The 24,003-nt window shown below is 40.0% G+C and overlaps 1 protein-coding gene across 9 annotated transcripts in view; it reads right to left on the bottom strand.

Annotated features, from left to right (window-relative positions):
* Positions 1 to 24,003, bottom strand: part of inpp4b (inositol polyphosphate-4-phosphatase type II B) — a 144,188-nt gene that overhangs the window by 74,523 nt on the left and 45,662 nt on the right. For 6 of the 9 annotated variants that reach the window (XM_077571764.1, XM_077571763.1, XM_077571762.1 and 3 more), the window contains one exon: positions 907 to 986. In XM_077571764.1, coding sequence (XP_077427890.1) covers positions 907 to 986 — 80 coding nt within the window. Of the gene's footprint in view, positions 1 to 906; positions 987 to 7,753; positions 8,180 to 14,184; positions 14,341 to 15,451; positions 15,622 to 24,003 lie in introns of those variants that run through there. The other 3 variants (XM_077571768.1, XM_077571769.1, XM_077571767.1) reach the window with 3 other exon arrangements.

Raw genomic sequence — 24,003 nt, 5'->3', positions numbered from 1 at the left:
TGGGAGTGAAATCTTATCAGATGACAGATAAATGCAAAAACATTGACAGGCCTCCACGGAGCGCGCCAGATGAAAAAAAAAAAAGCCATTAAGGCATTGTGCATACTCAATTACACTGCTGCTCTTAGTTGGAGTTGTGTTGTCTTAACAGTTGCCATGGTAACCTCTGCCAACTTCCCATTTTTCGATGGAGCTTTTAGCCGTGACTCCTTGATGGTCGCAAGTGATGGTTCGCCGGGCTAGAATTTGGTGTTGAATGGGTGTTATTTGAAGGAAGCTATTACTGGAATTCACAGGTCAGCGATGGCAAAGTGGAACCCGTGTGGCATAACACAAATGACATCATTTCAACATCTTGCAGGACAGGTTCTATTGCTACTTATTTTCATTCTATTTTATTTTACATAAGCGTCTGTCTGTCTGTCTATCCATCGTATGCAAACAGTTATCAATCCAAAGCATACCACATCATATGTCAAGTAATCTATCAATCAAACAAAGCTCATGATCCCGCATTACGTCAATCTATTATCCATCCATCCGTCTAAACATCCATCATTCGCATCAAAGCCCAGCATCAGTTAGAGAGACTTTAGATTAGCAAGCCTCAAAAATAATGTTATACATGTTTTTTAACACGAGATATCTAATCTATCCATTTAGATGCGTAAAAACAAAACCAGAATCAGATCTTCTTGGGAGACTTTAGATTTGCTTTAGATTTTTGGGGTAATAGTTTAGTGACAAGTTAGTACCGTAACCTAAAAACGTACGTCTGCTTGTGCCCTGTATTAGTTCAGGAAATGTGGCTTCCCACTACTGCAGTTCCACAAAAACGCAATTTGACGTTTGCTCAGATGGGGAACACATTTTATGGTTAAATAAAAGTGAGAAAGATGTGCCTACCTGAGACTCAAGGACAGTCGTTCATCTTTGGCCCGAAGCAGATCGCCTACCGAAAATGTGGCACTGCCCAGGAAGCTTCCCTGTTTAAATGAGACAGACAACAAAATGGGTACTTTACATCTTTTGAATCAGCCCAGAACATTAATTTTCTCCGCAGTGTTCCGACTCGCCTGGACACGGACCACTTTGCCGCGAGTGTGATGCAGACACTTCACAAGTGGGTCAAGAAAAGAAGCATGAGGCTGAGCCCATCAATAACCAAGTAAGCGGAGATATATTTAGAGGAAGTTGAAAAACAAAATACTCGACCATATAGAAGCCTTGGCTTAATAGTGCCAAGGACGGCGAGTAATTAACGGCAGATACAAAAGGTGAATACAAAAACATCGTAATTAAAACCTGGCAGCACGTCCCGCCAGATTTGGTGAGAAATGACTGGCTTCTCTTCAGCAAAGCCTCTCCAAGCACCTACAATTGTGCAATTTGGCGGATTCTGGCTAACAATTAACACTTATTAGTTACAAAGAAGCCGCTTTTGAGTTTTCCCAATTAATTAACGCTAAAGCTGCAACTGCCCAGGGCAATTATCAAGAAATTAATTTACTTTTGTCTTGCCAGTCTTCTGTCCTCAGCAACAGGAAGTCATTAAATCTTGTACCATGGACAGCAGCTGTATGGTGGCATGGTGGAACTTTACCCCGAAACTAAAATAACTTTGAGGGATAGACCAACTAATTAAGAAGCTCACTAAAAAGTTAGCTAAATAGTTAAAAGCTCCCTTAAAGTACAAAGTAACAAACTAATTAACCAGCCAACAAACTCAACTAACTCGCATAACCGCTCATTTAATAGCTAGCTAGCTAGCCATTAAATCAACTTGGCAACTAGCTGATTAATAAACATAAGCAGCTAACTAGCCATTGAGCTAATTTACTAACTAGCCATTATGACCTATCAACTAGATAACTCTGCAACAAATTAGCCTTTTAGCATCTAATTATACCAACTAACTAACTAACTAAACAGATAGCAACATGGAATTATGTCAGTGGCTTAGTGAAACAAGACTTTTTGGGGCTGAATTTCCCCAAAATTTCAAGCTAAATTTGGTAGGAGGAGGTGGTGGTGGCTCACATCCTCAACCTCGTGACGTCAAAATTTTCCTATGGTGAACACACCTGCATAATTTGGTGAGTTATGAAGAGGAATAAAAAATATTTGTCCTCTTTGCGTGTTCCAAAACTTGAAGACAGATTTAATGCAAGAAAAAACACCTTTGCAAAAATGATTTTAATCTAACAGAGATCTCTGGACATCGTGACAGTCTCCAATTCATCACTTAACAGGTGGAATTCAGAGCGCCGAATGTGCCTCTTCCGCGTGTAAAATGGCTTCTTATAGTTAAAACCGACCGCCTCTCTTTCATTTGTAGACAAAACATACTCTCTGGGTACTTTTCCATGAGCGATGGCGAAAACAGAGTCAGGGGTGCGTGTTCGAAACAGATTCTGTTCTCAAGGACCAAATGTGTTTTCCCACAGAGAAGGAACTTCTAGACCAAATAATATGTCCCAGTTTAAGGTCAAATTATACTGAGTTCAACACTACTTGCTTTACACGTCTATAAAACCTTTCAACATGGTTCATATAAAGAATTAAGATGTTAATAATGTATAACAATGGTTAATATATGAAAATAAAGAATTTAAATGTTAATAATATCTAACAGTTACTGAGTTTTAGGGATTTAGTTTCAATTTCAAGAAGGGTTTCACACTACATGCTAGGCCCCAAAACGACCTCAGAGGATCTGTCATACTGAATAAAAATAGCCCACAAAATGCTCAATTAAAAAACAAAAACATACTTAATGAACATCATTCATTTTCATGGATTTATTATGGCCGTTTGAGGACTTAAGGAAGCATTGGAAACTGCCAAAATTACCCCAAAATCAAAATTGAACCAAAATGGCCAACTTCCTGTGTCATTTCATGCATAGGTTCTTGCTACTTTTTGGTGGACGTACTCATGGTAGACATGTGTACCAAATTTTGTACTGTTAAAGTGAAATGGGGTTCTGGGCATAATTTTTCAACAAAGTACTGTAGATTAGTGTTTGATTGTAGGAAATAGTAGTGATTTATTGGGCAATTCCATTGCATGCTCTAAAATGAGCAAATACCATGTAAATGAGATTTCATATGCTGCACATATAGATCAGGAAGTGATTAATAGCAACTTTCCACAATGTAGGTCTCAATTACATTGCTTAGATACAGTGTTTCCCACGGATTTGAAATCTACTTGGGTGGGTGGACTCCGGCGGTGGGGATGGGAGGCGGGTTTGGACGGGAGGTGGGTCTCAGTCTTGTTACTACGTCTCTTCTCGCCTCACGATCCACAAGTGAGAGACGGCGAACAAACGTTACATGCGTTTTATCCTGTCGTAACACGTTTTTTTTTCTTCTTTTTAAATATATTTTTAATACATTTTCTTGAAAACTTCTTGGGTGGTGGCCAATTTACTTGTATTGACATGGTGTGGGAAACACTGCTTCATATCAACAATGGCGAGTCACTAAAATAATTAGTGGTTACTTAGGCTCCGTGTGGTTTAACTTCCTTCCTGAAACGAAATGCTCACTGTGCCTCTCTTGCTCTGCAATCGTGCATCAGATGAAAAAACAAAGGTGTCCTGCTTACTGACCTTTTCTTTCAATCATTTCCTCCTTGAGCTTTTTCCTGCAACCCCTCAACAAATCCACACACGCGCTTAAGGCCAAAAAGTGTCCGCACGTAAAGAAACAGAGGGGACGAAAAGGTCAGTCAACAAACAACAAAAATAAAAATAAGCGCACTTGAGGTTTTCCATCATAGCTAACTGATTACCCATGTATCGAACATGTCAACTAATTAAAAAAAACTAGCCCAATAGCTAACTAAATAGCTACTACCCATTTAGCCACTTAGTCATAAGCCAAAACTAGACATAACCACTCAACTAATTCACCAACTTAAATAAGCAAACTAATTAGCTAGCTAACTTACTAGTCACCAATTCGTTACCAGTTAACTTGCCAGCTGAAAAAAATGGGCATGTATTTGTTTTCTCTTTCATCTAAGAAAAGCAGGGCACCATCTGGTCTGACCCGTCAGCCATCCCCATTCTGTCTCCCTCTGATGGTGTCATCATTTGTATTATTAATTTTTTCATGTTTCTTGTTACATTTGATTTCCATTAAATTAACAAAAACACTACTAACAAAAACCAAGGCAGGACTTGAGGTTTTCCCACAAGGTGGTCATGACGGGTGGTACTACATGGTGATCCTAAACAGGCATTTGAGAGTCTCTCTTCCGGGGGCCGGCCCCAATGTGGCCCCCGCGCAGCCCACGGGGCCATTACTTGGGAACATTACAGCCCAGTGTAGCCATTACTTACAAGTCCATCTTGGAAATCCATTCGGTGGCATCTTTTTATGGCCGCTCACCGTGAATGCTTTAAAAGTAATGAAGCTCCAGAGACCGTCCCTTGCAGGCGGGAGATCAAAGCGGCCAGGCGGGTGGCAAATGAGGGGGAAGATCGGGGCCGAGAGGAGGAGCGAAAGAAAGCGCAGAGGAAGACAAATGGCACTCCGGTGCAGGATCAAGGAGGATTGATTATGATGCTCCCAAGCTCTATTCCTGATCCATCATTGTACCTGCGATCAGCAGAACCAGATTGGTTCTGTTTGGCGGACATGCAAACGCATCACACTGACTTCTTTGTAAAAAAAAAAAAAAGTACAAAGTAAAACAAGCAATGATTGCTTAACTAATGTAAGAAGAATTCCCAGGCCAGTCGAGAAACAGTCTCTCCTGCGTGCACCGGGTTGCCCTGGGGCCTCCTGCAGATGGGACGTGCCCAGAACACCTCTCCAAGGAGGAGCCCAACCAACTAGCCACCTTGCTAACTGATGACTCCCACCAAAATCAAAATATAATCTCTCACTTCTGGTGAAAGTGATACTAAAATATAAAAATGAATGAAAACTACAAATTGAGATCATAAATAAGCTGAGGTTCCTTTTAAAGGCCAATACTGCTGTCTTGCTATCACTTGGCAGAAGTTAACACTAGAGATGTATTGATTCCGCACACACAAAACATACACACACAAGCGAAAACTATCCGTCCATCATCCCTTTCCACCTCATCTGTCTTCTTGCAGAGGACAAGAGTTCAGACGGGGCCAGCGCGTGACTTGAAACAACATCAGAGGCAGCATGTGATTCTTATTTATGAATTATGAGCACATTCATACCAGGAAGTGTCAGCGGCGTTGTCTGCCCTAATAAAGCGCTCTTTCCTTCACTGCAAACAAGGCCGAGCTGGCTTGTCCTCATTAAGTCGTTAGAGATGTGGTGGAAATGCACATATACTCTAACGAGTAAATGTTTGGACAGCGTAGATTAAAAATGAAGTAATGAGCAGCGGAGAAGAAGACAACACTGTTAACCAGCTCAATGTATTTCCATTTGATGTTTTCAATATTGTTAAAACAGTAGCTGTAACAAAAGGTTTAGTCTTGAAATCTATATGCACTGGTGCCTTGAAGTACGGGTGCAGGAGAATACCGTCATGCAGACAAAGATTTTCACAACCTCTGTGAAGTGACTCAGTAGGCTGCAGTAAAGTGAAGTCATTTTCGCAGATGCTTGTTATATTGTCTGTTGCACTGTTTGAGTTCAAATTCCATTGCTTAAAGCGCTATAACACGGCCACATAGCTGATGCTAGTCATTAAGCCGTCATTGTCGTTTAGCATTGTTTGTTAGCATTAAGCTAACTTAAGCGGACTCATGTTGAGTTTGACGGTAAACTTCAACCGGGAGTGTCATTAAACAACTTATTAAAGCCTTTTTACAAAAATTGTTTACTAAGTGCTTTCTGTAAGGTTGAGTCCACTGCTAGATTACGGCGACAGCGCTCGTATATCAAAAAGACAAAGCAGAAACTCCAATCTCCCAAAAACAATTTATTCAGGATTATTTCCCTATAACTGATAATGGTATTTTAGACTAACTAGTTAACCTAAATAAACAAATAATTCCACTAGAAACCAAGTGCCAGTATTGTTCATGCACAGTATCACAATAATGTCAAAGTTTATAATTGGTCCAAAACCAAGGTAAGGAAGGAGTAAATGGTGTATTGTGTTTGTTTTAGGCCCACAGCTCACACAACAGCAAGGTAGAATGTGAATGAACTGAAAAATTGCTGGGGGGAATAAAAAATACAGTACACCAGGTGTCTGACCTTCATCTACATGAACAAACTCTGCTGCAAGGAGAACAACTCTTACCAGGAAGCAATATTTTAATGAGCCACATTTACTGCTTTATTTTTCTTTTATTGAACTACAACAATGATTGCCCTGTCTGCTGTAGCTATAATAATACTACAAAGAAAAGAAACACGTGAGAAATAGAGAGTAGATTTTTTTGAAGGCTCTTGACTCGATTCAGTGACTGCACGTGTGCATTTTGGCGACAGAAACTCACCACCCCTCGCTTTTTTTCCAGCTACAAGCACATTAATTATAAATATTTAAGTATTGTTGCAAAAACAATATACAGTAATGTATTGTTATGGTTGTCTGGGACCAGCTGGATCTTGCTTTGTACCAGGAAATATGACTTCTGCTGTGAAAGCTCATAGTAAAATGGTAAATGGGCTTTTCACTTGTATAGCACTTTTCCCACATACAAGGTACTTGAAGCGCTTTAACACAGTGCTACAACATGGAATCGTTGATTGGCCATTATATCTGCAACACTCAAAGGCCATTCACATAGCATTCAAATTTAGAATCGTAGCAAAACTGATGGCCAATCATGAAAACTAGTGGTAGAACGCCACACTGTGCAGCAGTGGCAGTATGGCGGATGTTATTGGGCGAGGCTTGGTATGTTGTTTTTAAAATAATATTGCATAAGAAGTCATTACAAATTAGTTTGCAAAACCCCGTGGACCTGGGACCCCAACCCCAAAAATATAACTTTATTCTGGAAAAGACACCATTATTGTCTAGAAATAGGAATATATTCTTCCCAAAAACATGACTTTTGTTCTGGAAGAAATAACTTCATGTAAGGATGTCAGATTTATTATATACAGAGAGTCCTCAAGTTACGTTACAGTTCCATTCCTACGCTGGTGATGTAACCCGAATTTCGACTTAAGTCGGATTTACATCAAGGTTACTTTGTACTTACTTGTACAGTCATTAAAAAAAAAAAACATATTTGCGTGACCCAGAATACGCCAGAAACAATATTTCGTGTTTCCGCACGGACATTCATTGCTGACGGACGGCAGAGCGGAGCTAATTCAAACTCAAACACGGAAATGTGACGCGCCTGAAGGCGAACCGACCGGCTGATGGATTTTAAAATGGCGTGATTACTGTGGGAAATTGATGAAAAAGAACGTGCTACGGACGAGGCACGGGCGCCGTTACGTCGAAAATTACGACATAATTTGACTAAAGTTAAAGTTGGGAGAAGTAATTGGTCTATTATGTTTGTTGTAATGGTGCAGGTCGCCAAATAAAAGGTGCACGCTTTTTAACAAATTACTTTGTGGACCCAAAGCTAAGGCTGACGGACACCCAGAGGTCCAGAAACCCCAGTTTGAGAACCAATGGTCCAAAATGTTAACTTGAGAGTGGGAACAGGAGTGCAGACCATTCCATACATGGGGACTGGGGTGTATATCAAAAAATAATTTTCCACATTGAACTGCACACATGCAATCGAAACATTGAAAAGGTCCACACAGAGTAACCAAGCAAGCAAACTTACAGTGATGTTGCACACAAGCCCAGCTGCAGCCACTAAGCCAGAAGATCATAGAATGAAAGGAGAGGTCACAAGAAAGACAGAGAGAGACAAAGATACCCTGCCCCCTTTTTCTTCTTTATAACAACAACATGATTAAGCTCCCGGATTGGTACGCTCGGCCCTGCGTTTGTCCTCAGCTAGTCCACATGTCGAGCGCTCGGCAGCAGCAACAGGCATAACGCAGACGCTCGCAGCTCCGCTCTGACTGAACGCTAACGCTTGACGGCGCGAACGAGAGAGGGAGGGAGGGACGAGCAATGGTGGGATGGCGAGAGGGCGGAATGAAGAACATCACAGAAGAGGAAGACGAGACGGACAGGAAGGAAGGGAGACTAGAGACAGGGAGAGAGAGAAGGACACAGAGCGAGTGAAGGGCTCGTGACTCACACGGCTGACAGGAAAAGCTTCGCCTGCTACGCCTGCATGGTGTGTGTTTGTGTATGCGTGTGTGACATTAACACATCAGTGTCGCACAATGGAGGGGCACCGACCGCTAAGCCAGGATTTAAGCAGCGGTTCCAAGTGTTCCTGTTTTAGTGCCTATATCAGCATCTATATTTACATGCGACCCATATCGCTCGGTTTACCTTAACTGCAGTGAATTGTTTGGGATTAAGTTGTCTGGTCATCAAGTTGATTGGTTGTTAGAGTGAGGTGAGGTGAGGTGGTCGGTTGTTCAGCAAAAACATCGACAAGGCAAGAAGGGTGATTGTTTGGGTTTCCAGCCACCCATTTCTATTCGAATTTTCAAGAAATGCGAAAATAAAACTGAATGGAAACGCTAGAAATTCAAAAAAGGGCAAAAACAAAAATGCCCCCAAAAAGTTTTTACACTGAGTGGGGGTGGATTTTGAAGCATATCAAAAAAAGGAAAATGCGAATGATGGCGATGAAAACAGGTTTTGCAAATAACCGCTGGTAAGAACGGATACACGTTGCATGTTTTGACCGGATATTACGTCACACGCACATTTGTAGTCACAAAGCAATATCGGACAATAAAGTAAGGTATGTTTGGGGGGGACAACAAAACAAATCTTTTTGGAATTAACTCATTCATTCCCAGCCATTTTCACAGAAGCAATCCCCTTCACTCCCGGCTGTTTCACTGGATTTTGTCTGATTTTGCAGGGCCCACCGAATATTGTGTTCTAATGCTATAAAAACATGGAACCTACCAGAAGAAAGATTAGCGTCTCTTCCTTCCTTCCTTCTTTTTCCGTTTTGAAGCAGTTAGCATTAGAATATAGCTAAGATTCATTATTATTCACAAATCTATTTGGAAATGTAATGAGCTTTTTTTCCAACATGGCCCCTGGTTGATCTCTTTTACTCTACTGCCACCTGCTGGCCGTTTGTGTAATAACTACCATTTCTTTAACCGTTCTTTGCAGAATTACAAAAGCAAACTCATATGACTTATGTCGCTTCCTGGTGTTCTTCTTTTAAATTATGGGTGGATCACATCTCTATGGTGAGTCCCCCTCTCAATATTCGCAAATGAAGAACAGATGGAAACGGGAAAAGTCGCATGTCCGTTTTGCGTTTTCCGGTAAATTTGGTGGTGATCTATTGGCTGGAAGATGATGACGATGGGCTTGATCAGTTGATTGGGGGCCTTAATAATCTGTTGATCGATTGTCGTATTGTCAGAAGGAGGCGTGATCATTTGTTTGGTAAGAAAATGTTGGTTATGGATTGTTGGGCACAAGGATGTCAATGGGGCGTGCTGATTGGTGCAGAGATGGCAGCGGGGAGATGGAGTCTTGATGAATCTCTAAAGTAGAACAAGCACAGCGGGCGACAGACAAAAACAAAACACCACAATCAGTGACACCAAGCTCGGCTTTAACCTGTGCTGGCATGTTGGATTAGCGAGTAATTCCGTCGGAACAAAGGACGCTGCTAACGGGCCCTTATCACACCAAGCAGGTACACAGGCAAACACAAGCAGACATTTAAACACATTTGCACACCCACTTAGCAGAATTTAACATTTCGAACCACAATCTCCACGCATGGGCAGCCATGACCTGCGTACCGAGAGGATGAAAACTAACACCTCCCACAATGGAGTCGATGTGCTCTTTTTGGCCATGACAAGGAGGTACTGAAGTACTCTTAGATGTGCAAATCCCCTCCTTCGAAAGCCAACATAAGCCAAGAATTAGTTGGAACATACTTTAAAAAAAGCAGCAGAAATGCATTGTAACATGGAGAGTGCACACCTCCACCAAGCCCATAGACACACACTTGTTACTACTGATATTCATGAAATATTCACATTTATCATTTAAAATGCCCGCATTTTGCATTATGAGAACTTATTTACCACAAAAAAATGAGAACCATTCATTTGTGCTAAATCAACCTCTGCCTTTACTTTGGAAAACAGCGATCAACAGGTTTCCCTATTTTCTGATATGTTATGGACCAAACTGATAAGCGAATCTTAATTTATATTTGTGCATTTTCTGCACTGTCAATTTGAAATTATGCCATGTTTTTTAATATGGGGATATAAATTAAAACTTGTTTTTTCTTTCAAATTCATCGATTAAACGACAAAATAGTCAACAGATTAATCGCTAATTAAAATTAATAGTTGCAGCCCTAGTGAGAACTATTCCTTTTATGGTTGTTTATCAAACCCCAAATTCTTTCAAATTTATTTCTTTTATATCACAACTTCAAGACGACAATATAAAAACCAACAAAACATTTTTTTTCAAGTTGTGGAGAAAATAATGTTAGGTAAATCCCGTGTCAAAGGTTAAAGACAAAAACAAAAAACAGTCTTGACATTTTTTGTAATGTTTTGTAATTAACTAATTTTCTCCCAAAGACGTATAAAAACATTTGTAATATTACCATGGTCCCAAAAATGTATTTATAATTTTTTTTACGTTGTTTTTTATGCTAGAACATACAGAAGGCTTTGATGCAGCCTCTGACATGAAGAGGTCGCTTGAGGCAATGGTAGTTATTACAAAAACGACCAGCAGGTGGCAGCAGAATATAAGAGATCAACCAGGGCTATGTTGCAAAAGACTCTTTTCCCCACAGTTTAAAACAGATTTGTGAATAATGATGAAACTTAGCTATATTCTAATGCTAATTGCTGCAAACGGAAACAGATACAAATATACTTTTTTTTCCTGATGAACAAAGAGACTCTAATCTTTCTTTTGGTAGGTTCTATGTGTTTTCATAGCAATAGAACACAATATTCTTTGGGCCTGGCAAAGTCAGTCAAACTCCAGTAAAACAGCCGGGAGCAAAGGTGGTTGCTTCAGTGAAAATGGCTGCGAGTGAATGAGTTAAATATGACAACATTTTAAAGAGCTGCTTTAACATACTAAAAACAATGGAGATCCATTCGTTGTCTTGGTTGTGGAGATTCTAAAGCCTTGCTTAATGAAGGCTTGTTATTTTTGGTGGGGGGGAAAAAGTGAACATTTGAAACCATGTATTTTCTACCACCATTGTCTAAAAGTGTAGCCTGCATCTTAACATTCATTTTGCCATTTCAATTGCTAACCATTTGCCAAGCTCCCGTTGGCTTAATTAAGGCTTTCTAAGAAGTTGCCTTAAGACTATGACTATCATGGCACATACATATTTTTGGTTTATTGCCCAGTGGGCCTTAAACGTGCCGGTGCATGCAAGATTTTGGCGCTCACCCCAACGACTTTGTGCCTCGTGTTTTTTCTAGACTTAATTGCCGACCTTGACCTCGTCAATGGAGGAATGGAATGTTCACAGAGTGAAATATTTCTCCCCAGGTTTTGATTTCCTGTTAACATGCAGACCGTGTTATCCGTCCTGCTCCTCTTGTTTGAAAATTGGAATGAGAAAAATCAAAATATACAATGACAATCAACTTAATGTTTGGGGTACATCATCTACTTGAATAATTAAATGCAACACCTCAAACGGACGCCACTTTTGTCCCGGTCAGGCCAAAAAAAGAAAAAGAAACTGTAATGAGCTACACTACTGAACTTAGCACAAAATGATTTATTCTTTCATCAAAATATTATAGATGGAATTTAAATATATGGCATGCCTTAATTAAATCATTGGGTGCCACTTGAACACAGTACACAATAAAAGAAACAACATTATAGGCTATTCCGGTAATTTGTTCCCTACCTGCCATACTATAACATTACCGTCCAATTGAATAAACACCACACCTCAAATAGACACCTAAAATATAGCCCGTAGTGCTGTGTGATGTCTGTAATTGTCTTTACTGCCCCACTTGGCCCTGACGCACAGTATATCAGATTAAACTTTTATTTGGATCTGCATCATACGGTAAGTTCTCCCTTAGGCCCATTTGCCACCCCTTCAATGACTTGAGCAGAAATCGGCAAGTAGCGTTTGTGTAACTAGCAAATGGACAGACAGACACAGACAAACATATTTCCTCCATTCTCAGCATAATAGACGCTGTGCTGCTGTGTTCTTAATTGTGTTTTTTTCTGGTGATTTCTGCAGAGCAGATGAGACATCTGTTAAGCTAATGTTTATGGTGACTTCAATTAGTTTTAGTTTTTTCCACATCCACGGGAAATATACAGTATAATCCGTAATAATACTTTGTTTGTACTTGTTAATGAGTTTCTGGATGTGTTTTTACGGTGATTAAAAAATAATAATAATTCTACATCACACACCATCCTTGATGTATGATATTTTGCGGCGTAATCAGTCGCCTTTGTTTTGAATCAGAGGTGCCATAAAAATTAAAGGATTGTTACAAACGTGACATAAACGAGGAACAAATGAATGCCTCCTGGGTTTTTCTTTTTTTGGACTGTGTGAAACTTTAATCTTTTCCAGCGTTTAGTGAGATTATCGCGTGTTAAATCGCGGACACCCCCTTTTAATTGCTGTGGCTGTTTTTTTCTTCCTCCCGCGCTCTAATAATTTTGCGATAACTCTTATCTGGCATCCGTGTCCAATACGAGTGCAGATTATCATGAGTACACTGTACACGCAGCCCGTAAAAAATAAATTATGAGGTGGACGACGAGGAACAACAATAACAACAATGGGGTGCAGAAGTGGGGATAATCAATTTGCGGTTTTATTAAGAGCTAAATCAATATTTTAATATCCAAGCAATATTAGAATCTCAGCGTAAACTGCTACAACGGAGCCGTTACGTCAATACTAAACACATTTTATGCCTTAATTAACCTGCTGTTTGAGCAAGTGTGCTGAAAAGAGGGGTAAATAGTACGCACATACTCCATCATAATCATCGCTTATAGGATGCCATCTTTTTTCTTATTGTACTGCCGTCTATATAAATGGTACAGAACCTTTAAGTGAAGGCATATATATTACATTAGAAAAAAAAAAATAATGACACATCACCAAACAAAAATGCCACAAATACAGCGGTAAACTGATTTATAACCGGTTTATTGCCACTCCCACTCCTTCGAAACGTAAAACATGCTCTCAGCATTCTCACAATAAAGCCACATAACTTTATTTTAATAAATTCCACTACAGTAGACCTATCATGCTAACAATGCGAAATATCATTGATGAGGTAATAAAATTTGCATCAACATACAACTTAACTGATATTAGCAATGTGACAAGATTTCCTGAAAATGACAGTCTGTCAAAATACAGAGCTGCGTGTCAACTGCAAAGCCATGATAGCCAACACTGACCCGAGGGAAACCTATACAGACTGAACAAAAGAGGTCCTAGGACTGACCCTTGAGGGATCCCAAGTATCATCAGCCATTTGATCAGACTCAAAACTCCCAATCCAACCTCCAAGTTTTTTTTTTTTTTTTTTTTACAATTTAAACGTTTACAATGCAGCACTTTTGTGCTTTTTAGCCCTCGGAGGCCACCGCACCTAAGATGAATAGTGACACAAACGAAAGTGCATTCTCGTAGTTGGAATACAATTTTAGAAATAAAAAAACTTTAGTTTTAAGGGTGCTAAAATGAAAATATAATGATGTCAAGGAAGGATTAATTCGTAAAAATAACTAAAATCATTTTCATAGCCTCAGTAGGTCAAAGCAGGATATATTCAAAACAATCAGATTACGATGGCGCAAAACCTCTCATGGGATAATCCCCAGATGAATTGGTTTGGTTGCGAAACATGTTTAAATGCGTTCTCTAATAAAAGCAAAGGGTTTCCAAATTGAGGGTCGGGGGCCCAGAATGGGCCCACAGGGAATCATTACATAATTTTATCATCAATTCATGTACAGCATATGTTAAAGCAACAGATACAATATTGCATTTTAGTAAGGCTGGTTCAAAGAAACACACTCAGGCTAAGAAAGCAGGAAAGCAGATATATTTTTTCACCTGACTATTTCAGCCGGTAGGTAAATACTCACTCAAAGCTGTCTACTAGATACCCCCAGGGGAAATTCCTTTATAGATTCCTTCTCTGACAGGAAGTTGCGAGCAGCGGTGGAGCTGCGTATGATCTACTCAACATTGAACGGCACATAAGTTAAATATCTATCTCTGTCTCCTTTGGAGCTAACTGATCGCGTTCGCCGAGGAACTGAGATGGCGAGACGTTCCCCTGCTTGCCTGTGCAGACATTCTTCAGCTTGTCAGTGCTTGCCTCCAGCACAAGGAGAGAGAGAGAGAAAAAAAACTACACTGGTACTCAGGAGAGAGGCATACCTCTGCCAAGGTTGTTAATAAAAAAGAACCCCAAAAAAAACAGTCATACGTTTCTGTTTCGGTGATTTCTGAGCACATTGAGGATATCACTGCAATCATCTGTGTGCGCATTGACAAAAGCGAAGCAGTAAATTAATTTGAGTTAACATATACAATAACACACCACACTGTAAATCTGTCAAGATTTAAAAAAAAAAAAAACAACTTTGAATTTTTTTTTACAAAACACTACACTATTAAGAAAATGTAAAGGCCATAGCTACCAAAAAAGCAAAACAAAAACATGTTTTGATATTTTAATAACCACATGACTGGTGCCCACCCTGTAACTTAAACTTTGAGATCTTTTCTTCTCAGCAAAAAATTATAATATATCTGTACTGTTCGGTTTGTTTGATTTTGTGTACCCCTGCTCCCAACTTTGTTAGCAAGTTGCTAACGTTATAGAAACCACATGTGGAACAGCAACAGCTTTTTATTTTATTTCCCCCGATGCTTCAGGTAGTCACTTAAACATGGGTCAACATGACAACGCATTACACTTGCTGCACGGCCAGAAATTCCTACATATTGTACACAAGTTACACAAGCTAATGAATTGACGTTAGCACAACAAAGCTAACTTTAGCATGATGCTAGCAAGCAGCCCATTAAACTCGATTTAGTCTTTAACTAACAAAGCCTCTAAATGTTTTCATAAACATCAAAGACTAAATAACCTTCGATGAACCCAACAGACAGCCGATTTTCACAATTGTCAAAGACGATTTGGTCCTTCTCGTATCTACTGTAAGTCCTTTACGTTCAGATACAATCTAGTCTTTGATGAACCTAACACACGTAAACATCGACTACAATTAGGTTCATAGTATTTGCTTTCAAAAGCTTAGTCCCAAGCAAACATTTTTTGTAAACATTAAAAGGTGAGCTAATAAATAACTAGCGTGATGAAAACAATGCCTCACAAACCTGCTCAATGACTCACAACTCCTTCCCCTAACTCCTGTCTGTCATCAGCAGCATTGACTTGATGTCCAGCCAACTGCCAGATTATGTTGGACCTTTCTTTGAAACACTTATGCGAGTAGGCTACTGTAAGATTATTATGGATGTCCTTTGAAGAAACTAAATAGAAAATCTAATTCCCTGTAGTTAGGAGCGGGCCTCAGCAAAGGATATAGACTTTTGATACCTCCCCTCACGATCCTCTTCGCTCCATAAACTTTAATGTTAAAACCTAGTGCAGACGAGGTGATAAAAATCAAGGCACCCTTTGTTCTTAGACTGCAAACATGACTTGGCAGCGAGGGCGAAAGACAATAGAGACTTCGTCCAAACCCTTGCTATTGATTTGAGTGTTGTTTGTTTTAAAACTAAAAGTTGCTTTGATAAAGTTGCACGGCTGCTTTGCACTTTCTTGCCTCCATCAGCAGATAAGCTTGATCCGTGCTGTCTAACTCGTCGTACGCTTTCATACGCAACTGTTTGTTCTCAAGGGCCCACATAAACATCAAAGACAATTTACGCTTCCAGTACCATAGCACACTTTTGAAACATTACAGACAATATAGGCTTTGAGGGACCTAAAACACGGGTTTTCAGGAACATCAAAGATGATTTAGAGTCTGCTATCATATGTGTATTTTGTGCAACATGAAAGACCATTTAATTTTCAAAGAACCTAACACGTTTTCAAACATCAGTTTAGCTTTGGACAAACTTAAAACATTTTTAATGAACATTTAAGGTAATTCAGGTAGGAAGAAACTGCAAACCAATTTTGTAGACAACGAAGATGGGCTAGTCTTCAACATTCACGTTCTCATATGCATCAAAGACAAATCTAGTTTTGGGAAATGTTTGAAACAATTTAGTCTTCAACAAAGTTAAAATACAACAAACAACAAACTTAAAAGGAACCCCGACTGTAATGACAAGTTTGGTCTATATTATGTATTTGGTTGTTACTAACATAACTATTGAAGAACTACTTTGATTGTTTGTTTTCCCTTCCAGTACCTAGTTTGCCTTTTTGTTCTTTTGCAAATAAATACCGTTTGCAATTCCTTTTGCTCCGTGGCCGTGCCTACTTAAACCGTAACTTAGGCTAAAGTAAAAAAAATAAAATAAATAAAAAAACGCCTCTGTGGTGGTACACTAAAGTAGGGACAATACATTTTGTTTTGGAATGCTAACATAACTTGCAAAACCTCCTGCAGCAACATTTGTAAAAGCTTTAAATAAATAGTCATAAAAAGCGATTATGCAAAAAAATAAAATAAAAATAGGCGTAAACTGAAATAGGTGATCTGGGCCAGGGCATCTTGCTTACTTAGCCTTTGTTGTTGTCAATGTAAACACAGTGCATGGGTGTGCCACATCGCCTGTGCACAATTACATTTTCCTACCGTGGCATCGTCGACTCCCTATAAGAAACCACATCAACAGTCACTTTACTGCTTTGGAACGCAAGCGTTTAAAGCGTTCTCTGCTTCATTATGTTTATTGCTCGGGTTCCCCCAAAACCACAAACCAGCATTGGATGAAAGTGTTGAGTGAAAAACACATGTTAACAATTTTAAAAAGAACTCCAAAGTCAAGTGTATATTATTTGGCTGACTTTCTCTCTTGGCGGATTACTTTGAAGTTGGAAGCACTGACATAAAAGTAAATAAAAAACAACAACAACAAAAACGCAAACCATATTTTGGTTATTAGCATTGTTACACATATAACCTACAGAAATACGCCTAATGCTACCAGGGTTCAAGCATTTTCACCTGGAATGCACCCCACACGGTAAATTCTGGTTACAAGGTATGTCAGAAAAGTTCCAGGACTGGAGTCACGCACGCAGTAGACACAAAGTTATTGAGCCCGCTACTACTAAGGCAGCCCCACTGAGTCGTTACTCATGGACTATTGTTAAATCAATGTCTGTAAGTAACTTTTAAGACACTATTACATGTGTAATGTCTGTATATAATTATGTGTGAACTAAATGGTAGTGTTTGTTTACCTTAAATGGTAATTGCTAGCGGGCTAATGCTAATCGTGATTGCTAACCGCTTAGCATAGGCTAATTTGGTTGCCGTTTAATAATGCATTTGTACATAAGATAACAATTAATGAGCAGTTATATCCACTCAATTCAACTCACGTCCAACCTTAAAAAATATATATATATTTTTGGAATAACTGATAGGATAATCGATTTTTTAAAAGATTCACAACTCTCACATCTTGTCGCGTACTAAACGAAGCAAACATTGCAGGTGCTGGGTGATCGTGTGGTGCAAACTAAAGGGTGAAAACTCGTAATATGTGTTTGAAATACATCTTTTGGGACACACATAGTATGTTTAATCACCTTCCATCTGAGACACACAAAAGCTGCTTGTAACCTGTCATTTCTGCGCCGTGTGTCATTGTTCTATAGCCATAGATGAAAGGGAAGATACAGGTCGCAATTCCCTGTCCTTATGTAACTGCGAGGTGCTGCCGGCACACCAACCCCCCCCCCCCAACCCCCCCCCCCCCCGGGGCCTTTAAGAGTCTCTCTCACGCACGCACACGCACACACAGTAATGGTACGATAATATGCCTGCTCATGCCTGAAGTGCTTGATAGCTCTCTTCTTCAAAAAGCTAGTCCACAGGAGCCTGCGAAAGTAAACAGCTCGGATCAAACCAACTCCCGGCTGCCTTTGAAGAGTGGGAGACAATTACAGAGATCAATGGTGCAGCTCAGGGCTGGTTAACAGCCCCAACAGCCGGCGATTGATGCCCTCGGCCTGCGAGGAGAGAGCGACTCCTCTCTGCCTGGCGAGGTGCTGAACGTGCATGTTGGCCCGCCACACTGAGCTCTGCCCGAAGCATCGAGCACACAAGAGTAATAACAAGCAACTATGTGCTAGCTACGGCTAAATGTATCCGGTCGGATTGGAATGAAGGTCTTTTTGACTTCAGAGTTGGCTGGATGTGCATGACAGCGAAGAGAAACATGGACTATTAAACCGCAACAAACGATGGTTTATGGTCATGCTGAGGTTAGGTGCCTTTTGAACATATAGAATATTTTATGTTTACAAATTCTGAGATTAAAGTCAGATTTCTGACTTTAAAGTCAACATTTCGAGTGAGAATCCTGCCAAGCTTTTTTTTTCCTCTCTCTTCACTTGCCCTAATCCTCTTCCGTAAGAATCTGATTATGCTCCACTGTAAATGTCAAACTTAAAAACAACTTTACTGATGCCCAACCACCAGTACATGGCATAATTGCCCTATTTCATAAGAAAAACACAGTTTGAGAGTCCATGAGAGAAATGGCTGCGTTTTGTGCAATTTACATTTTTCTACTGTCGATTATAAAAGAACGGGACAAGGCAGAATTCGGTTTATATATAATTATTGGACATAATATCGTGTGGGTATTGAAAATTTAGAAATTTTCTAAAATGGATGGCAGTGAATGAGTTTAAGGCTCATAAAAATGTGTACGTTAGGTTTGTTAAAAACTAAAATGTCGACATTATTACCAACTCATCTAAAACTAAACTGTCTTTGACGATTACAAAAAAATTTAAATTTTAAATTGAGTAGTTGAAGTTGAGTTTAATGAACCGTAGTGTAAAAAAGGGAAAACTAGTTGCTCTTATTGTGTGGGTGTTCCGCTGCCTTCCCTGTGGGACTCCCATAAAGCCAAGACCATAAAGCGGCTGTAATGTCGGACCACCTTGACGGCGTAAACAAGTTGCAAAAGGAAACGCGCGTCTTGCCATCAGCTATTTTTTGCACCTCGGCCGTATTTAGCGAAAGCGGCCTTGTAGCCGTCAGTTGCAACGCCTACGCGGGAAAAGAGACTTTGGAGGCCAACTGCGCTTTCTGACACAGCTGGTGCCCAGATACACCAGCGCTGTTGCTGTACGGTAATGAGTCTCACATTCTTCATTTTTGCTATGTGAATGCTAAGAGACGAGCAAAAATGATCAACAAAACAAAACATGGTTATTAGTTTGTATCTTGATCAACAGAAGCCTCATGCGGAGATCAAAACATGTTGTGAGTTGATGACAAACAAGCCGTTTGTTTTCCCAGCCCAAACGTTTCATGGTTTTAGTGCGAAATGTTGAACTTTTTCAGTAGCGCATCATATTAGATTTGATACTGGCGACAGTTCCTCCACCCTTGATTGTGTTGAGGTTCATGGCTAGTGAAGCGCTGACAAAGTCAGATTTACAAATTTATGAGGCATACAAAGTGGCATATTTGCTGTTAAATTAGGAGCCTGATATTAAAAAAACTGAAAACTGGTATTTTCTGACCAATTTCATCTTAATAGTTGGTCTTTCTTAATTAATTAGATCCCATTTCGATTGGTAGTTTGTTTGAGATTTCACTTTTTAAATTTTTTTTTTACTTAATTATATCTTTGATCAAATTTTTGGACAAAACATTTTTCGATTTGAGCAGCGTCAAGTTTGTTAACCCAGAGATCCTGGTTCAAATCCAGGTTGAGGTTACTTCATCTCAGTTCTGTGGTGTCACAAGTTGTATGGTTAGTTGTGAGGTCATCCTTGGCCTGGTTCTTTTGGTGTCATGGTAAATTCAAGTTAGACTTGTAAGTACACTTCCTCAGTTCAATGACAAATTTAAGTGAGGCTATCTTATTACAATTGCACAAGAACTAGTTCATAACAGGGCAAAAATGATAAACGCAAATCTACAATGTCCGTCCGTCCGTCTTCTTCCGCTTATCCGGGGTCGGGTTGCGGGGCCAGCAGCTTTAGCAGGGAAGCCCAGACTTCCCTCTCCCCAGCCACTTCAGCCAGCTCCTCCGACGGGACCCCAAGGCGTTCCCAGGACAGCCGAGAGACATAGTCTCTCCAGCGTGTCCTGGGTCGTCCCCGGGGCCTCCTGCCGGTAGGACATGCCCGGAACACCTCCCCAGGGAGGCGTCCAGGAGGCATCCGAACCAGATGCCCGAGCCACCTCAACTGGTTCCTCTCAACGTGGAGGAGCAGCGACTCGACACTGAGTCCCTCTCGGATGACCGAGCTTCTCACCCTATCTCTAAGGGAGAGCCCGGCTACCCTGCGGAGGAAACTCATTTCGGCCGCTTGTATCCGGGATCTTGTTCTTTCGGTCACGACCCACAGCTCGTGACCATAGGTGAGGGTAGGAACGTAGATCGACCGGTAAATCGAGAGCTTTGCCTTTCGGCTCAGCTCCTTCACCACAACGGACCGATACAGCGTCCGCATCACTGCAGATGCTGCACCGATCCGCCTGTCGATCTCCCGCTCTAACCTACCCTCACTCGTGAACAAGACCCCAAGATACTTGAACTCCTCCACTTGGGGCAGGACCTCCTCCCCGACCCGCTTAAAATTCCCTCTCCCCTATCCGGCCAATTGGTATACCGGTATTTGAAATGTGTTCCAAGTGTTCCAGGTTTCAATGCTCTCATGTGAAATTCAAAGTTTTGTGCGTGGTTAAAGTTACATTTTGAGTGTATAATTTTGATGCACTTGATGACAGACTTATTCGTCCCCCCATAATTTTTTTCACAAGTATCTACACAAATCTACAATGATAAAGTAAAATAAAATAAATAAATAGAACAAAGTGGGGGGTAAAATTCCATGAGTGAAGTTCAAACTTCGCAGGTAAATTGTAATTTCACAAGAATAAAGTCCTCTTATGAGATAAATTGAATTACCATGAGAAAAGGTCAGTCAATTTCAACTTGTCCCCCATCCAACTCTACCCCTCTGGTGACGCTGTGGAATGTCATTCATGTTGGTACGTGGATGGAAAGTGTATCATTTACGCTAGCTGCAATAGAGAAAGTTATGGCCGCCAAGTGCAGATATGGATATGGATATGGATATGGATATATATATATTTTTTTTTCTTCTTTTGGACATATCTGAATATCTCTGGACTGTTTTGCTGGAAAAAGATGACACACACTAAAGTGACCCCATTTCATTGGTACTAACGGTGTAAAGTTAACACTGTGACACATGACGGAGGCACCGGCTGGCGTGTTCTTCACTTATGCAGTTAGCTATGGAAAATAAGAGTCCCCCCACACACACACACACACATCAGAACTTTCCACTACTCACTTTCTCTCTCTCTCTCAGACAAAAGCATTACACTGCGAAAAGCCACAGGAAGCTAAGCAGAAAGGGGCTTTTCCTCAAGCGCTTTTTTTTCTTCATAAAAAAAAAAAAAGAAGGATATAATAATAATAGCAATAATAATGATTGGAGGGGAAAAAGTTAGACTAAACTACTTTCCGGGAAGAAAAGAGATTATAGTCAGCCCGAGTGTCTAATTCAGCCATGACCTACTAATTCATTTGTCTGATAATCTCCTCCATAGCCGGTGACACCAATAATCACAAAAAGAGGGACAGGTAGCGGGTTGTGGGAGTTATTTTGGATATTTGAATTAAGTTTGCACCTTAAATAATCCTTGGGGAAATGGATCCTTAAACCCCGAATAGTAGTATCACGCTATAGGGTTCACATTCTGACCTTCAGTGGCTTACCTGGGGTGCGCCTGGTAGGTGATAACGGTGGTGTACAGTATATAAAATTGGTTTCTTAATGATGTTCAAAGTAAAAAATAAAAAAAATAATATAAAAATAAAAAAAGGTAAAATGAACAACTTTACATACACGTGACATTTATTTGATAATTGGTTAATTCATTGTAAATATTTAAATTAAAATATATTACCCAAATGTTGACATGGACTGTAAAAAGTCAAAAACGATAAATTACACATATGTATTCAGCATTTTAAAATCCATTTGATTAAGTAATTCATTTTAATTTTTCTAAATAAAATGAAAAATATAGCTTAAGTTAAAAAACATTACGACCATTTAATGGATTATAGTACAAAAAAAAGTTAAACGCAGAGGTAGTGAAGTTGAAAGCACAACCACGAGCAAAAAAAAACTAAACTTTTTTTGTTTGTTTGTTAAATTTTTTAAACAACAGACTACAGCCATTTGATCCTTTTAAGAGTTTGCGCAGCTGTTGCGTTACTACAGTTTAACCTCCGAAGTGGAACACACAAATATTCAACCAATTTAGAGTTCCACCAGTGATGACGAACGGGAGTAGTTTGACCTTTTTGGAACATTGTTACTTTTACTCATATAAAATAATATATTTTAACATGTCGACATTTAAGTTTTTTGATGTCATATTACTTTGGAAGGAATTGGATTTTTGGGATACTTGACTCATTAAGTCTTTTTCTAGAGTAAGAAGATATTATTTTGTCTATAATTAATGTGATAACGCCATTATTTTTCATGAACAATTTAAAAACTCATTTTGCCACTTGCTGTCGACTGAAGAAAACAGGTGAGCCGTGATTGGTCGTTACCTATTTCCTCAGCACAGGTGATGTCATCTTCAGTCGACAGCAAGTGGAAAAATGTGTTTTTAAAGGTATTAGTCGTACATGAAAAATAATAAATAAAGCTATTAAATTAATTCTGGACTAAATATCAACTTTTTACTGTGGAAATGGTCCAATGACTCAAGTATGTCTTTAAGGGTTGAGTTCAATGCCAGTCCCGTTTTTACGGCAGTTATCGCAACTTGTGAGGTGATGGGAACGCAACCGTTCATCATACTGCAGCCCAGGCTGTTGCCAATGAATAGTTAAGCCCCTCCGCGCGTGGCCTTACACACAAGACTCCCACCCCACTGACACTCATCCAAGAACAAGGAGCCGCCGGTGCCAAAAAGTGTCAAGTCGCCGCCCTTTCCACGTCAGCGTTATTGACAGGCCAGGATTAACTAACGTTGCTATTTCCATACTTCAGCAGTTTATAATTGGGAACCGCAACTCCGTAGCGGCGGCGGCTGATCAAACGGACTCGCTGAGATGTCTGCAAGTCCCCCCGCCCCACCAAAACAGGCACACTGAGATGTGAAGACTTACATCTATTAGTTCTACACCCAAATTTCTGCGTTGGAAATGTGTATCGAAGCCTAAATGGTCTCTTGAAATTTTTTTCTAATATCGTGGATTTACTCTACAAGCCCTGATTACGTTTTAAAGTTGGACATTCTCCATGAACGCCAGGGTTGATGTCAGCTTTACAGATGCAATGTCTGGTCTGAAGGCAGCATGTGTCCTCGATGTTATTTACTCAACAAGCCCAGACTGTTATTTAGTGCCAGAGCAGCACTTTCTCCTTGAACTCCAGCATAAATGTCAGCTATACAGATGCAGGACACGTCTGCTCCGAAGGCAGCGCATGTGTCGCTTCCAACATAGCGACATCAGAAATGCACTGCAGAAAATGGATTTACAAAAACCAAAACAAAGGGAAAAAAGTCATGAAAAAAGGACTTAATTCAAGCAAAGTAAAACAGGGAAATTTGACAAGGCAGGATTTCATAAAGTAAGCATGCTTTTAAAACACGGACAGTGATCACTTCAATCAAGGGAATTTGTTCTGCCTACACCAACAATTATGTTTT

The sequence above is a fragment of the Vanacampus margaritifer genome, chromosome 7 (genome assembly GCF_051991255.1).
Source record: "Vanacampus margaritifer isolate UIUO_Vmar chromosome 7, RoL_Vmar_1.0, whole genome shotgun sequence".
Taxonomy (NCBI): Eukaryota; Metazoa; Chordata; class Actinopteri; order Syngnathiformes; family Syngnathidae; genus Vanacampus; species Vanacampus margaritifer.
The sequence above is the reverse complement of the archived record's forward strand: the minus strand, read 5'-3'. Positions and strand labels throughout refer to the sequence as shown.